Source organism: Phaethon aethereus (assembly GCF_964289735.1).
Source record: "Phaethon aethereus genome assembly, chromosome: 18".
In the NCBI taxonomy this organism is placed as follows: domain Eukaryota; kingdom Metazoa; phylum Chordata; class Aves; order Phaethontiformes; family Phaethontidae; genus Phaethon; species Phaethon aethereus.
The window spans coordinates 6,279,877-6,296,126 of record NC_138594.1 but is presented as its reverse complement, the minus strand read 5'-3'; the positions used below and the strand labels follow the sequence as shown (position 1 = coordinate 6,296,126).

General features: G+C 44.3%; 1 protein-coding gene across 2 annotated transcripts; it reads right to left on the bottom strand.

Annotated features, from left to right (window-relative positions):
- Positions 1–650: 650 nt before the first annotated feature.
- Positions 651–14,828, bottom strand: SRP68 (signal recognition particle 68; the record flags this gene model as incomplete). 2 transcript variants are annotated; one of them, XM_082008120.1, is made up of 16 exons in its annotated part: positions 14,394–14,828; positions 12,151–12,217; positions 11,481–11,594; positions 10,296–10,491; positions 9,431–9,513; positions 9,088–9,197; positions 8,627–8,709; positions 8,239–8,379; positions 4,774–4,872; positions 4,391–4,455; positions 3,915–4,074; positions 3,129–3,223; positions 2,748–2,877; positions 2,233–2,308; positions 1,352–1,404; positions 651–878 (listed from the first exon to the last, which is right to left on the bottom strand). In XM_082008120.1, the coding sequence occupies exons 1-16, from the start codon at positions 14,614–14,616 to the stop codon at positions 651–653; spliced, it is 1,923 nt and encodes a 640-aa protein (XP_081864246.1). In that variant the 5' UTR covers positions 14,617–14,828. The 2 variants fall into 2 exon arrangements, with proteins under 2 accessions (XP_081864246.1, XP_081864247.1); XM_082008121.1 differs by lacking the exon at positions 11,481–11,594.
- Positions 14,829–16,250: the final 1,422 nt, after the last annotated feature.

The following is a 16,250-nucleotide window of genomic DNA, read 5'->3' as shown; positions in this document are numbered from 1 at the left end:
TACAAATTCAGGACATATTCCATCACAACTGGGGTAACCATTAACATATGGAAAGGTTTTTGCCATTTCTGAATGTTACATTTTTCAAAAATACAGAGACTTCTCTTTACACAATTATATATGCGTTTCAGTGGGGACTGGGAGTTGAAAGGGAAGCCAGCCCCTAGCTAGCTAGCTGTTTCATAGCCTTTGTGTAGGCAGCCTCACCTTGCTGGTTTAGTTCTGCACCTATTTTTGCCTTTGTTTCCCCATCACACCCAGATTTCTAGATGAAAATACCAAATTACAGTGTCAAATAATGGGGTGGAGGGAGGAATCAAACTATATGCCCTGGTCCATGCTAAGTAGATGTATGGCTGGCCCTGAACAGGCCAGTGGCCACAAAGCAAGCTCCAGCTTCCCCAAGCAGAATGGAATTTCTCTGTGCTCCAGATTATTTTCTGCTATTTATAGTGTACGTACATTTCCAAATAGATTGTCTTTAATACACTGAGAGAGAATGTAAGTGCACAGACATAAACACAGAACACAGGGAAGATGATGATAAAACCTCTCTCTGTGGGTTTCAGGTGCAGATATTTGTGTCCTAGAATCTCTTGGAGCTTTTCCTTCAATACAGAATAAAACCTCTGTTCCTCAGGGGGTCCTGGTTAACTTTTGAATCCAAAGATGCCCTTTATATATCCTGTGAGGCCACTCTTGGCCTTCTGCTCCACCTTGTCCTCCAGAGGTGGGAAAGCAACATGATTAAGGGCCAGGTCAAAGAACAAGGGTTTGCATGGAATGGGCTGGAAGCCCGGAGGGAAGTGCACGAGGCTGACTTGCTTGCTGACAAGAGAAGGATCCAGACAGAAAGTCTCAAACCGTTCCGAGAGTGGCTGAAAGACACCAATACAGAAATGCAAATTAAACACATGTCAAATCAAAGCTGACAAGGGTCAAACAAGCAAAGAGGATTAAGCACAACCGACACAACAGAAGCTGAAGTTCCCTTGTGTGACCCATTGGGCCCTTGAAAATTATTTGAACACCTGTCAAAACATCATTGCAGGATCTCTGGAGAACCTTCCCATGTGCAGGGAGAAAGCTAAATTTAAAAAAATTAAGATGCCACACTAGAAACTGGAAGCAGCTGCCTAGCTCCTACCCAAGGAACCCCACCCTGTCAGCCACCCTCAGGTCTTGCAGAAAGAAAACAAGCCTAATACAAAAATCTCTTAAATACCCTAGTTGCGACCAAACTCCAATCAGCACGACATTTCTTGAGTTGTAAGAGACACTTAGGTAACAGGTCAAAAAGTAATATTCATCAAGAACATTACTGAAATTTGCCTGAAATCTCAGCTCTTACCTTGCCATCCTTGACCTGAGATGGAGACTCAGTCTCATGAGTATCATTTGCATCTGTAAAATTGAAGAAAAAGTGGTAAGAATAACAGGCTAGATCTTGGCATAAATTCAGACTGTCTCAGGAGTTAGCTATGAGCCTTGCTTTCTGAGACACATAAGACAATATTTTCAGCAGAAGCAGCTTGCTTTCTAGACTAAAAGGATCACATATATTTATCTACAGCCATCACAGCTTTCCAGTGATGGAAAGCTCCTTCACATTGCAGTGAGAAGCTCCTGAAAGAAGCAGAGATTTTGAGTTAAGCACAAAGCAGCAGATGATGAGAAGACCCCAGTGGGGTCTGTTAAAGGAACATTAAGGCAATAAAAGACAAGGCAATCCATCACCTATCTTGGGTTTACAGCAGCAGGCACAGCAAAAACAGCAGCCCAAGAAATCACAAAGGTCATCCATTCCCCAAGTCCCCCTAACCTGGTCGACACTGACAAAGGGCAGAACATAACTGCTCTCCTCTTTTTCAGTAGTTCTCCCAGCCGGGCAAAACTGGGATGAGTAAAGCCAATTGGTTTGCAGGAAAAAAAAAGAATTAAATGCTAAACAGAGTGTTCTGTGCAGGTTACCAAAACAGGTGCACATACTTGTGAAGCATTTTCACATCCCTAGGCAGGCAGCAAGATGCCAAATGTCTAGTCACTGGTTGCCTAGCGGCACTATACACAGCCAGAAAAAGCTAGAACTGGGGGGAAAAAATGTTTTCCAGAGCCTACATAGATCAGAGTGAAGTGGAAAAATATATGGAACTTCAGAAATTAAAGGAATGAAATAGCTGCAGGGGCATTATTCAAGAGACATTAGACCTCTAGTATAGTTGTGCAACTCACCTAATATAGCTGCTGCTTGCAAGGAGTATTTCTCTGCATTAACTTGAGTGATCAGATCCTGAACATCAGGCAGCTCCTAGATCATTAAAGAAAATCTTTTCAGAGCCTGAACTGTGCCAGAGTTTAAGAATTAGGGCAAAGGTAAAACCTGACAAAGTAAGAACTAAGAAATTAAGTCCTAGTGCTGATAAGCCTTCCCAGAAGAGGAAAAGCTGCAGTCCTTCAGGCACTACAGAAGTAGGATGACAGAAAGGGCAGGTGTGAGAAAGTGTGGTAAATTGTTATGGAGCTGTTACAGCAAGTTACAACAGGCAAGCAAATGGCCAGTTGAAGCACTTTCACATCACCAGAAAGTCTCTACTATAATGTGTCAAGCAGTCACACTTGTATTACTCTTCTCCCTACTTAAACATCAGTCTTGAGTTGTAATGGTCTGGCATCTAATTGACAATAAATACTGGGACAGAGCTTTTTCGTAAGTTTCAGCTCCCTTACACACAGGGTTGGGTTCCTACCTTCAAGCTGTTCGTGTAAGCTCCAGCTCCTGACTGAACTTCGCGGGCGTATTTCAGCACTCTTTCATATAAAACAAGAGCTTCACTCCATTTCTTTACCAGGACATAGGACTGTGCAATGAAGAAACACCTGCAACAGTAAAGAGTGGATCTTTGCCGTGTTTGTTATCCATACCTTTAGCCAACTCAAATGACGATAACAGGAGATATTATTAAGTAGCACTGGCCTGTTTCCCCTTAGCACCCTCTCTTCACTTCACAAAAGGGCAGAGGAAACTGCACCAAAGTCCTGTACAGCACATAAAGCTTTGGAATGTAGAGCTTTTGGAACCTTTGAAGATGTAATGCCTGCTAAAGAAAACCTAGCTGTTTCTCAGTCACCTGTAAGCTTTGTACACAAGTGTCTTCAATCCAATCTCCTTTTGGAAGTTCTTGTCCTCTTCTAGGCCAGGAAGCTGTGTCAGTTCCACCAGGTTCTATGTAAAAGAGAGTCAGAGTAACAAATGCAGGTGGCGTTTTCCTCTGGAATCTGCTGGAGTAAGAGAAAGCTGCCCCTTTTAACAAGTCAACAGTACACTCCTATGGAAATAGTTTGCAGTTTTCTAATTATCAGTATGCTAACCTTGTGAAGGACACTCATTGAAACTTGTGCAAGTTTGCCCTCAGGACAGATTTCCTGACACAAACAGGAATTAGGGCATAGGCTCCTCAAATTTCACATGAAGTAATTCTTTCATAAGGCATTTCCCTTTCCCATTCACAACTGCTTCAGCCACAGGCTCCCACAGTTAGTTGAAAATTCATGTGAGAAACTGAGAAACTGCTTATGAAGAACAAGTATTTTTAGCTGCTACTTTTTCTGGCCAGCAGAAACTTAAGGCAGCTATCAGTGTGCTGCACAAAATAGTCAGAAAAACTACTTTAAAATTGCATTGGAGTGTAAAACCAAGAGCATCCATTCTAGCAGCATTTTTCCATTCACAACTAAAAGGATTTCTTCGTGCTTCATGTAGATGTTGAACATTGTTGACAAGGTTACTGTAGATACTGAGCTGCTCTTCAGAGTTCACAGGCAGTTCACTTGCACTGCTATATTTTCTACAATAGCTTTTTGTACCAAAGTTCTCCAGTTAGTATGAAGAAATAGATTTGTTTTCCCAGCATTACCTGCAAAATGATATCATAAAGACGGATCAAGTCTTGAGGCCGTGGTGTGCGCTTGCCATCCTCTTCTGACCGCTGCTGCTGCAGCAGTGCCTTCTGCAGAGACTTTGCCATACTCTCATTGCGCTTGATGGCTGTCGACAGCTTGATGTAAGTCAAATAACTAAAAGATAAAACATAGAATACCATTAGCAGACTGTCAGATCTACTCAAGACATTACTGTTTGTTCTGAAAAAACTCTTCCCCTCAGTCCAAGCTGATACTAGTAGAGGAAAAAACATCTGAAAGGTCAACATAAGAGTCTTAAGTAAAATGTGTCCAAAGCTGAATGAATCAGATCCTTATCTGTACAGTCATCCTTTGAGATCTGAGAAGACCAAAACAAAAACTCCATTAAAAAAACCCAAACAAAAATAAAATCTTGACATAAGAGCATGACTTCTTCACACTAGTACAGGCAACAACATTTGCTTATTACCTGTGTAAGTACTGGATGTTGGACACCTTCCCAGAATCATTTTCCAGAGAGTGTTCCCGCTGCTTCTGCAGAAATTGGGGACAAAATGCTACATGATTTACTTAAAACTGGCAGCCAAGGGAAGAAAACATCAGAAACAACTCAGGGTTTGGGTAAACCAAAGAAGTTATAACAAACTTTCAGGCAAAGAATGAGGGCTTCTACACCACTATTCACCCTTTTCAGTTCTGAAGAGAATAAAATCAAAGGTGACAGACCCTTTTGCAGCTTTTTATTAAAGAAATCCCAGCCACTTTTACTGTTAAGCAAGTTTAACAATAACAGATCAGTCCCAAAGAAACACTATATTGTTGAAAGTAGAAACACTGACACTTGCTGCTTACCTGGTCTGGTTTCAGATCTTCCCGAACAGCCTGAATGGCATCTCTACACTCACTGAGTAAAGATTCAAACAAACGTTCCTTTGTCTCCTCATTTTCTGCCTAAGAGCAAAGGAAAGTTAAGATAAGTAACTATTAGAAATTTTTGTATTTTGCATCCCATGATGCAAGAATTAACTGAGGAAATTAAACAAAGTTTCTCCCCAGTTATGGCTTTAAGATCCATGGGTAGCTGGAATGCCAGTCTATACCTGTCTGCAGTATGTTCTGAGGGGCAAACTGCCGGCAACTGTGGGGAACGTGGCCAGTGCTGAGAATTTAGCAGCACTAAAGGCCTAGCACACACAGCTCTGATCGCCTCATCCCTGCAACACCTACCTGCCCAGCAACTCCCTTCCCTTCCGGGATGGCACCCACATTGCTCTGAGAACAGCTGAAGTTGGACTGCACTGTGGGAAAGGCCCAGCAACAGAAGAAGAGCTGAGCATTACTCAACTGGCAAACTACCAACGCAGACTGCTCTTGTTATGGTGATTTAACTTTTCTCATGTGGTAAGAACATGTAGATGATTATCTTTCCTACACTCCCACTCTAGTAATGCTCACGGTGGCAATACTTTGCTTGTTTGAAGCATTGTTTTAAAGTAACCCTGTATTTTAGTAGCGGGAGTGACTGAGTGCTTTTCTGCTGTCGCCACAAGTTTTGTCAAAAAATTAAGCAGCTTTTGGCCTTCTGCCCCAAAACCAAAATTTGAAAACAACTTTTAAAGAACAAATTGAAGTCTGATCTCTGACTAATGGACTGGCATATCATGTACCAAATTAAACAATGCACCCGACCCAAACTCAACTTCCATTCAGGTGACTGAGAAGGTAACCAGATGGGCAATCGCAAGATTTGATTGATTTCAATTGATTCAATAAGAGAAGTGATTCAGTAAGAGAAAACTGCCCAGAAACAAACCTCAACCTTAACCATCAAAGGAGGGATTAAAGTGTATCAGCACTGCATTACACCACTTCAGCGTCATGTAACAGCGTTAATCTTAACTTCGCTGCAACAAATCTGCAATTGCCCAAGTGAATAAAAAACTGTCTAAAAACATACTTGCTTGTTTGTCTACAGTAGAGCTGCCTCTGCCTCTAGTAGTCTCTGCCTCTCCTCTTTTCAGGTTTGCAAACTCATTAAGGAATGTTATTTTTACTCCCTCACAAAGCCTCAGGTATCTTGACCTGAGATGAAGGCGTTTTTTGGGGGTTTGGTGGTTGGGGTTTTTTTGAGATTTGCTGCAAGAATTTTTAAGGTGGGACTAACTACTGAGAATAACCAGAGACAAGTCTGACAGCATTCTCAACCTCACCCAGAGGAGCACGGCAATTTCACTGTATGCACAAAAATTAAAACAGACATGGCTAGATCATCAGTCAAGCACGAACAGGGAAAGGGCTGGGCCGTGCAGTGAAACAAAGGCTTTTCTTTCTAAGCAAAAACTCCTAAGGTTAAACCAATTCCATGTGTAAACATGCATATGTTCCGCTTTGGGAGATATCAGATCATAAAACTAAGATACAAGTGCTACTGCCAGTAACTCGAGTGCCCTGATAGAACAGCACAGGTGCATCTTAAAGGCATCCAGGGAACTGAATCCACTTCTGAAAGTCTAGGAGTGCTCACTTCTAATTTTTCCTTTGTTCTAAAACATGGCGTATCATCTCTGAAAGTTGTTATCACCCATTTTTGCTACAGTCTTAGTTACCAGAGATGACCACAGAATCCCTGAGGGAATATCAGATAGGAGCACCCTTCTGTCACTCTGCCCTTGAGCCTTCTCACTTCTACCTGGTTTGAGTCAATGGGCCTGAAGTCATGCATTCAAGTCTACAAAAGGGCTGACATAAGTAATTTTAAACTTGGATTCGTGTTTCAGTTTGGCTTATTTTTTGTTTCTCCAGTTACCGATAAGACACTGAAGACAATGATATAATTGTGTTGAGAATCTGAGTTTTTACAGAAAACACACATTTGCGTTTGCTTCTAATCAAACCTTGAAAAGCACTGCTGTTAGGTTAGGGTTTCAACTTAGCAGAAAGGTGCCAAAGATCCCAGGAACCACCGTGATACATTTAGCTGAAGCTGGACTGCCCATCACAGTGGAACTGTTTTCAAAAGGCCAAGTTTTAGCCTTCTGGGAATGTAAATGCTGCTGCTGCACGCTCAGCTCTCACCATTACTAGTTGCAAACCAGTACCACAAAACTCCTCCCTAGTCAGAGCTTTCAAGGAACACAAAGCAAGATGAAAACAAACTCAGATCACTGTTCTGCCACAGATTTATGAAATAAAGAGGGCAACTGAACTGAAAAGATCCAACTGCTAGCCTGGCAGGACAGAAATTAAATGAGGGAAGCTGCACTTCCACCTGCTGGCCATACTAACATACTACCGACAAAAAAAAAATTCAGCAAGACACAATTCACAGCACTACAAGACTGGTTAACACTAACGCTTTCTACCCACCCATAACCTCTTTATCCTGCTCACACTATCTTCTTATCACTATCTCCCGCTCTTGCCCGCTTGCCTTATACCTTTGCAGGGTTTTCATTTTATCATTTAAATTGCTATTTATCCTCATTATTCTCCTGGTGACAAATGTTTCTGATGCTGCAAAACACCCATCTTTAGTGGCAACAATTGTTAATAAGGATCCTTTCACTGCCTTTTCAAACAGCAAGGGTACTGTACACAGCCACTGGGAAGGAGAATACACCATCTGGGCACCATTTCCAAGGAAAAAGCTCCATGTAGAAAACTTGTCTGCAATACTAAAGACATGCCATGTGTGTGCCACTGCAAGTGCTTCAGAACTGTTACATTTGCAATTAATTTACATCCTGACATTTAGTAATGCTCTTCCTGCTTTAGGGGATTTGCATAAGTCAAGAAGAGAATGCTGTAAATCTCATAGCACCTGCTTCACTCAGCAAATTGCTTTTTGCTCCTGAAAAATGGTGATCGATACAGATCTTTCTTTCTTTTCGTTCCTCTGAATTTACAGCATTTGAGCAAGATACGTAAAGAAACGAGAACAGTAATTCAAAACCAGTTACTCTTAAAATTGCAACATTCACTTCCAAGTTAATTATAAACGATAATCGTTATCACTCTACCACTGGAAGGTAGCACTTCTGGGTACAACAGGGGGTTCAAAAGAGCAGTAATGCTTACTAGTTTAGTAGAACAGATCTCCAAACTACCACTTAGAAGACTCTGGGAGCTATCCCCAACTGACACTTCAGCTTTGGGCTATAGTCAATATTCCCACTTTTACTTTTAGCCTTCCGATTCCAAGTTTGAGAAAAAAAAATATTATTTAAAAGCTTTTAGTCCAGGTATCATGTATTGTCTTGCATATTGAAGGAAAGAGGGTGGTTAGAACACCAGCACTGGAGATGGCTTCTGGATTACCTGAACAATTGCTGCTTCGTTGTCAGCCAGCCCCAGCAAGAAGATCCTCACTTTGTCTATCTTCACTGGAACAGTTCTTCCTCTCCACTCCACCTCGCTCATTGTGGCTGCCTGCTTTGCTCGAGTTTGGGTAATCAGTGCCTGTAGAGAATAGACTGAACTTATGAGCTTGAACTTTAAGGTATCCAAAACTGAACCACTCCAATTCTCATTAGACTTGACTTTTTTAAAATCAAAGGGCTTTTTAAGAAAGTGTGGTTTCCCATGGAGCCCAGGCTTGCTTGCTCTCTCATGGTATATTTTGGCTATTGAATGGTGTGCTGCAGCATTATTTATGCTCAAGAGAGTAATAATGAATGTTTCAACTTGAAGCATGCAAATAAGTTACCTCCAGTTTTTCTGCAAGAAGACCTTCAGTACCACCAGACCTCAGCCTCATCTGCATCAACTCATTTATAGCAGACTGGTCACCTGAGAGAATTAACAAATCAAGACCACATTTCCATCGGAGTTCACAAATTATTTTAATACAGAAAAAATAATCAATAGATTTTATCCTGGCAATTTGGAGACAAAAGGGATAAATTTGCAATTTCACACCTTCCTGCATAAGCAAACTACTGCAAACTTGGTATTTTGTCTTTTTTTACACAAAACCACATGCACCGTTGCAAAATGAGAATATTTTCTCCACTGCTAAACTGACCCAGAACGTATGCATAATTTGCCCAAAATATTATGGACTCCCTCCAATGTCACTTAGACCAGTATTTAACTACCAAGTCAAAATCCCTTTCCTATGAACAAGCCTTGCTCTTTGTTGGAGATTAGGTATCCCCCTTTCCTTACCAATATTATAGGCACAGTAGCGAATGTTGGGCGAGATCTCTTCCACGCGCTGGTTATACAGTACAGCTTGCTCTTCTGTGAAAGCATTGGCCAGTTTTTCATATATGGTCCTATAGCAAAGAATACATATTAACACTGCAGCATGTGTTGTTTTGTGAGATGCTATCTTAAGGGAAGAGTTTGTCTCCTTACTCTGGAGGATGCTATTTCTTTGGTAGTACCTCCCACTTCAGTGTACAATTAGCTAAGCAACTCACGGAGCTGCTGTACGTACAGTACATAAACTTACTAGACTGATCCAATACTATTTACTAAACGAAGTTGGTGAAGCAGGAGAACTCACTTGCATTTGTTGAAAGCCTCCATTGCTGCCTTCCACTCCTGGTGCTCAAAACGAAGCATTCCTGTGAGGTAAGCCATGTATGCCTGCAGACAGCGCAAAGGCAAGTTCATTTCCCCCAGAGCGACAGCCTAGTTCGTACAATCTTTAGTATAAAGGCTGCTGCAACACCTACAGTAAGTGATTAAGCCTTGCCCTTTTCATTCGGTCTTCCCACAGAAGACAACTGATTTGGCTTACGGTTACTAGCTACCTACCTTTTTTTCTTTTAACTAACATGGCTACATTTCTAAGGAGATGACAGCAAAGATGTTTCTTGCTTGTTATGCAAACAATATGGCCCACTGATGTCACAAAACTTTTTTTTTTTTCCCTCAGCAATAAGCTACAAAACAGCAGTTTTAATTAACTGAGGACCACTGCATCCCCTTGTTCAAAGAGGCTGGTGTCACAACACAGCTGCTTTCTGTGTTCCAGGAACTGAAGCCACAAGGCTTGTGTTCTAGGTGGTTACTTTAGGACATTAAACAAATAGATAACCTGACAGATAAGCAGTTTCTTAGGCTGTGTTGCATCGTCTTAGTCTCTCCCAATTCTTACTACTTTTATCAAAGTAAATAAAGCAAGGACAATCTCTTGATACACTTAAAAACCTTCTAAACGCCAGGTCCTCATCTTGGCTGGTGCCCCTAATCATTTCTGCAATTCCAGAATAATGCAGCTGCATTAACAGTGAGTCCAAGCTATTCAATGTGAGATGTTATCTATTGATTACGTATTGCTAGATGAGATTAATCTCTTCACCCAAAATCCAAAGGTTTCTTGTCCAGCTTTTGCTGTAAAGCAAGATTAAAGTATCAGTGGTTACCTGAGCTTCCAGCTTTGTTTTGGCATCCACTCTGTTACTTTCACACAGTCGCTCCAGCTCCTCAGCATGTTTCACAGCTTTGCGCAGGCGAGAGAGCAAGTGAAATCGTTTGCGAGGCTCTGTGTTTGCTTCCTGTTTCAGCTGCATGGCGTAACTCCAGGCTCTCTCTGCATCCATCAGAATCAACAGCAAATACCTGTGGGGCAGACGAAGATTAATGAAAAAATGATGACATTCAAACAAGTATTACCACATCCCCACTAGTTCTTTGCCATGTGATTTGCAGTTTGGTAACAAAAGTTCAGCTTGGTTAGTAAGAGGTAGATGCTTTTATTTCTTAACATTCCAAGCACACAAAGTCCCATTACCCCTAACTGTCTTCTACTGTATTTCTCACTACAGAAGTGTAATCACCCAGCTAAGGAAGAGAATTTGGTATCACTCATAGCAGCACAGACACTGTGAAAACAAAGGGATTTATGGTTTTAGGTCACTCCTCAAACTGGTTGAATAAGGGTAAACCTGTCTGTTTCCCCACCAGCTAATGCTATAATGCATCTGGCTTCTTAACAATACAGGTGAAGACAAGCATCATGTTTTCCCCACAAGAAAAGACAAGACAGCAGACATTTCAAATGTTTCTAAAAGCCAGGAATTGAGCCCAAGATCCTGGCTACTCTCCACATATTCTATCAGACAAGCATTCTGCCAAATTTTTTAAAACCGAAGTAAAACTTGCAATCCAATATTTCTCTTCAAAGGGAAGGGATTACTTTTCCAACCACAACCTTGCTGGCTACGCCATTTACATTATCAGCATTCACATGGCTACCTTAAAACAAACCTGAATAAGCACCTCCTCTTTAATATCAAAGTAATTTACTGATCATGAAAAGAATCCATCTTAACAACTATGAAGGAAGAGACGGAACTGGCTGTTGCTGCTCTCTCTTCTCCCACTTGTTCCCATGATGAAGCAGGACCTAAGCAGTACGTCCTCCCCCTGCACCTCAGCCTGAACTTCCATCTTTTATTAATATCAACAACACGTATCTCTGAAAAGAAACATTTCTGAGTATATTCTACAGAACAGTTTTCCACCACATCCACATGAAAATAAATTACTCGAAGGAAAGAAACCATTCACTAATATACTGAATGTTCGATTCCATCCAGTGACTGTACCTGTTGTCTGAGAGAATCTCTTCAGTTACTTTCTTCCCAGTGAACTTGTGCCTGTTTCCCATCTTGAAGTTGAGAGTTTTTCGGAGCCGCCTTAGCCTACGGGAGCAATAACCCCTAAAGAAAAGACAACTGCAGTCAATTTGGCTAAAGAACAACTTTGTTTCTGTTTACTGCTCTCTCCAACCAGAAAAAAAGGACTAAAGGCTGTGACAGGCAATGTTTTAACAACTAAGAACTCCACATATGACATATAGTAAGAGGTAGTTCAGAAACTACCTGTAAACCAGTGGTTAACAGAATACAAGAAAGGTAAGAAGACATGTACTTGAAAAATCAGAATTATGTTCTCCTGTCTAATTGCTTTATGTACATTTATTGAAAACTCAGTTCTGGAAGAGTATAGTGATTATCAGTGAGGTGTTAACAAACGAGCTCTCAAAGGGCAACAGAGAAACAAGAGCCAGCCAGTCTGTACCCTCTTAAATGGAACAGTCACAGCACATTACGTCTAATGAAAAAAAAAAAGTGTATGCAGCTTCACACAAAGCAACCTGTCAAGGAGTACTTACTTGGCAGATTGTTTTTGTTGCCTGCTACAGTGGGTTTACATTTTAAATAAAGTAAGCCAAATCACACTAGTAACTCTAAAACGTCCACGTTGTTTACTAACCTGTACCTCTGGAAGTCTCCATGTCGCAAACCGTGCTGCTGCTGAGACTCCTTCACAATCTGAAGGACTGCGATTTGTGTTAAGGCAGATTGACAGTACAGCCTGTTACCAGTTCTTCATTCTACCCCAAAATAACAGAGGAGAACTCTGTAGGTTCCATTAAGCAAATGCACTTTGAACAGAGGGGCACCCAAAAGCCTCCTAAAAGCCCATATGTGAGGGAACTGATGGTCCTAAAAGATTTCATGACTGCACTGCTTACTTCAGAGCTTTATGACTATTATCGAGGCCAGGACTAAGACATACCACAAGCATCTCCTCTTACAGACCACCACAAAAGTCCCGTTGTTATTAGAGCTCATTTCAGAATAAGCAGCTGTGCCAACAGACGTATCTTGGCTAATATAGCTAACACAAATTATTTCCCTAGCTAGGCTACATGCCCCCCCCGGCCCCGTGACACAGGGAGGGGATTGGCAAAACAAGTAAGAGAGCAGCTTTCCTGCCCTTACGTGTCCCATCTCTCAAGAAAAGGACAGACATACACAGAGAATAATCACTGCTGCCTTTCTGACACAGTCTTCCACAAACAAACTGCTTTCTGAATACCGAGAACCTCATAAAGAGAGCTTCTGGGAAGTATTCAGGGGGCTTATTTTCTACTCGATTTTTCAAGACATTTCTAGTTTTACTGCATACTACTGTAACAAGTACTCAGTGGCAGAAGGCACTAGCCTGTGACTTGTGATAGCATCACTCCGTGATTTCCATTCAGTCTCTGCATTCTGTATTTACTTTATTCACTCAGTTTTACTACCAAACAAAACCATGCTGTATTCTAGTAAATTTACTGATGTTATTAATTCAGTTTACAAGGCAAAGGTTTTATTTTGGGAAAGAAAATCTCTATGATAAACATGAAATCTCTGTGTTGTATGTAATTATATCCCAAAATTTCCCTTTTAAGCTCTACCAAGAAGCCTTAAAAAAAACACCACAGAAACAAAACCAGATTATACACTGACCCCATCAAAAGAAACACTATTACTACAGCTAGAGAAAAAGAAACCACCAGGCTTTTCAAGTTTAAAATGGCAGATCTCTATCACAGTGTTTTCTTATAATTACAGCTAAAAGAAAGTCTCTTTAGATTAAGTGTTAAAAGCCTGCGTCAATAGTTACTACACTGAATTAGTTTACATCTGTGGAACAAGTCAAACTGCAATGCCTCAACACAGCTCAGGCCACACACTTCTCATCCTCACTGTCTACCAAGCATTTTTTTCAGACTGTCTTTTAGCCTGTGCAGTTACTCACTGAATTCATATCCCCCATTTTATTTACCTTTTCACTCACTTACATATTCCTAACGTTACCAGGGCAATTACTATGCCCGCATCTTACACTACAGTTGCTGCCTTTAAAACACCTGCCACAGGCTAAATGGAAAACTGCAACCTTACTTCAGTTGGGTTTTCCTCTTACCCAGAAGATAAAACTCAGCTCTATCACAGCTGTGCAGCTGGACTAGTTTCACATGAAAGTTTCACACACAAAAATGCCATGACCGTTACATGCCACATCAGATTTTAGAAGTGCTAAATCTAGAGGAGCAGGTCTGCCATCTCAGCGTACCTGTTAGATTTATTTTATCCACTATTGCCCACTTCAAGCATTAATATTACCGCCAGAAGATTTCTGACAGCCTGCTCTTATCTACAACATGCAGCCTAGTGCAAAGTTCTGCTTTGAAGGCTGACGATAGCTGTCGCACAGTTTGGAAGGAGAAGCTGCAAAGGTAAAGAATAAACCCACGACTCGGAGATGCAAAGCTGACTCCCCGATTTCATCCAAATCAAACCCTCACTGCCAGGGATGGCGTGGGTGCCCCCGGCTACGGCTTAGCCCAGGCCGCCACACTGACACTCTCACGCCCGCATTGCCCGGCACCTCCGGGGCTCCGACCCCAGGCCTCAAGGCCCGGCTCCCAACTGAGGCACGGGTCACTACGGCCTAGGCGGCCCCGCCGCCCTCAATCGCCGCCACTGCACAGGGGCAGAGGAGCCTCCGCCGCCCCGCCCGACCCTGTCCCGCGAGGATGCGGAGGCGGCCGTGCCCGCCCGCCCGGGGCCTGCGAGCCCCCGCGCTCCCCACAGCGGCCGCCACGTCCCCCCGCCGCCCACAGGGCCGGGCCTGCCACGTCCCCCCACCACCGCCGCCGCCGCCGCCTCAGCGAAGGATGCTCTCCAGGGCCAGGCTGTCGCCGAGGCTACCGGCCTGCGGCCCCGTCGGCCTCTCATTCTCCTTATTCTCTTCCACGCCGCCGGCACCGCCACCACCGCCGCCACCACCACCACCTCCGCGGCCACCACCGGCTCCCTGCCGCTCCGCCGCCATCTTGCGCCCGGGCCGCCGCCGCCGCGCTGCATCATGGGCCGGGGGAGCAGAGGCGTGCGCAGAAGCCATGGCGAGCGCGGCCGCCGAGGGGGCAGACGGGATAGGGGAGGACCCGGGAGGGCGAGCTGATCCCCGGGAGTGGGGTTCTGGGGATGTGGGGCACCCGGCCGGGGTTGCGGTCTCACGCAGGAGTTGGATTCAAAGGGCGCTCCTGCCCTTGCCCCCTTCATCCACCCCGGGACTGCCCTCCCTCCCCCAGCCCCCAGGATTGGGGCCCCCAGCCCCATGACCCCCCTCTGCCCCACCGCTGATCCCCCAGCCCCAGGGTCACCCGCCAGCCCTGTCCCCCTCACCCACCCCGGGCTGACCCCCCCCCAGGCCTCCCCATATCCCTGCTGAACCCGTGGCTCTGCCCCGCTCACCACCAGCCAGGCAGCTGAAACTCAGTGAAACCATGTCTTTCCTAGTAAAATAAGTGTGATTTTGAGGTGTTGGTTTTGAAACCCTAATATGAGAAGCGGCTCTGCAGGCCTGGCTCTGAGGTTTTTCACCTCCATTAGCTGGCTGAACCCACTCGAGGAGGCTCAAGCAAATGGCAGCACCTTCGTTAACCCAAGCGTCCCAGGAAAGGACAGAGGACGTGCCCGTGGCTGCAGACAGCCCCAGCCCTGGGAAGCCAGGAGCTCTTGCAAACCGCAGCCGGTGCCTGAGCAGAGATGGCTCGCACCAGGCTGCCGAGGGGCAACAGCGACGTGCCCACCACGGTGCTCAGGCATCCCCCAGGTGCCTGTTTCTGGGAGCACTGACATGTCGGGCACTGCGGGACCCGTCCCCTGGCCGGCACAGGGCCATCTGTGCTGCTGCGGCAGGCCCGGCAGAGCCTCGCCTTCCCAGACACCTTCCTTCCAGCGCGCTGGCCTGGGCAGCCCTTTAGGCGAGTGGGCTTAAACTCCCCAGGCCGAGCACTAGCCAAAATCTCCCACCTGCAGCCACAGCACGTGTGGGGCGGCAGAGAGCACCTTACCCTGTCTGACTGTGTACCTGGTAAAAGAAGAGACCCTCTGTTGTTATTTAAGAGCCCCAAACACACCCAAACCCAGCAGCACTTCCCTGCAGCTAGTTGAAGGTGTAAACCCCAAGGGAAGCAGTTAAGACCAGGTGCTCTTGTACGAGGGCTTTAAATAGTTGAACTGAGCCTCGAGTGCCTCTTTAAGGACAAACACCAAACTGTTTTCTGAACAGGTGCTATTCTAAATACTTATGCAAACACAGCCATTAACACTGAGCATTACCCGCTGCTCCGATAGCTGCTCCCACTGGGCTCAGCCTCCCCAGACCTGTCCCTGCCAGCCCTGGGCTCTGCCTGCTTTGGGGCAGCAGGACTGGCTGAGGTTTGCGGCTGCCATGCTACAGCAAGCACCAATTTTTGCTCCTCTCCCCTTCAGAGGGCTCAGCTATGACCTCTTATTTCTGATTTCAAAGCTCTCCTTCCCTTTTGTGAACGTGAAAGCTCAAAGGGGAAAAAGGAAACCCAAGTCCTCATATTGCAGCTTTTTGTTGCAAATCTTTTAAGCATTTTCTGTCTGCTTTTGGCTTCCACCACGTCTCCCAGGGATCCATTCCTTATCTAAACCAAACCATGTTTCAGGATGATGCTTGATCCAAGCAAGCACGTCAGTTATTGAAGCATGTTTTGCCAATGA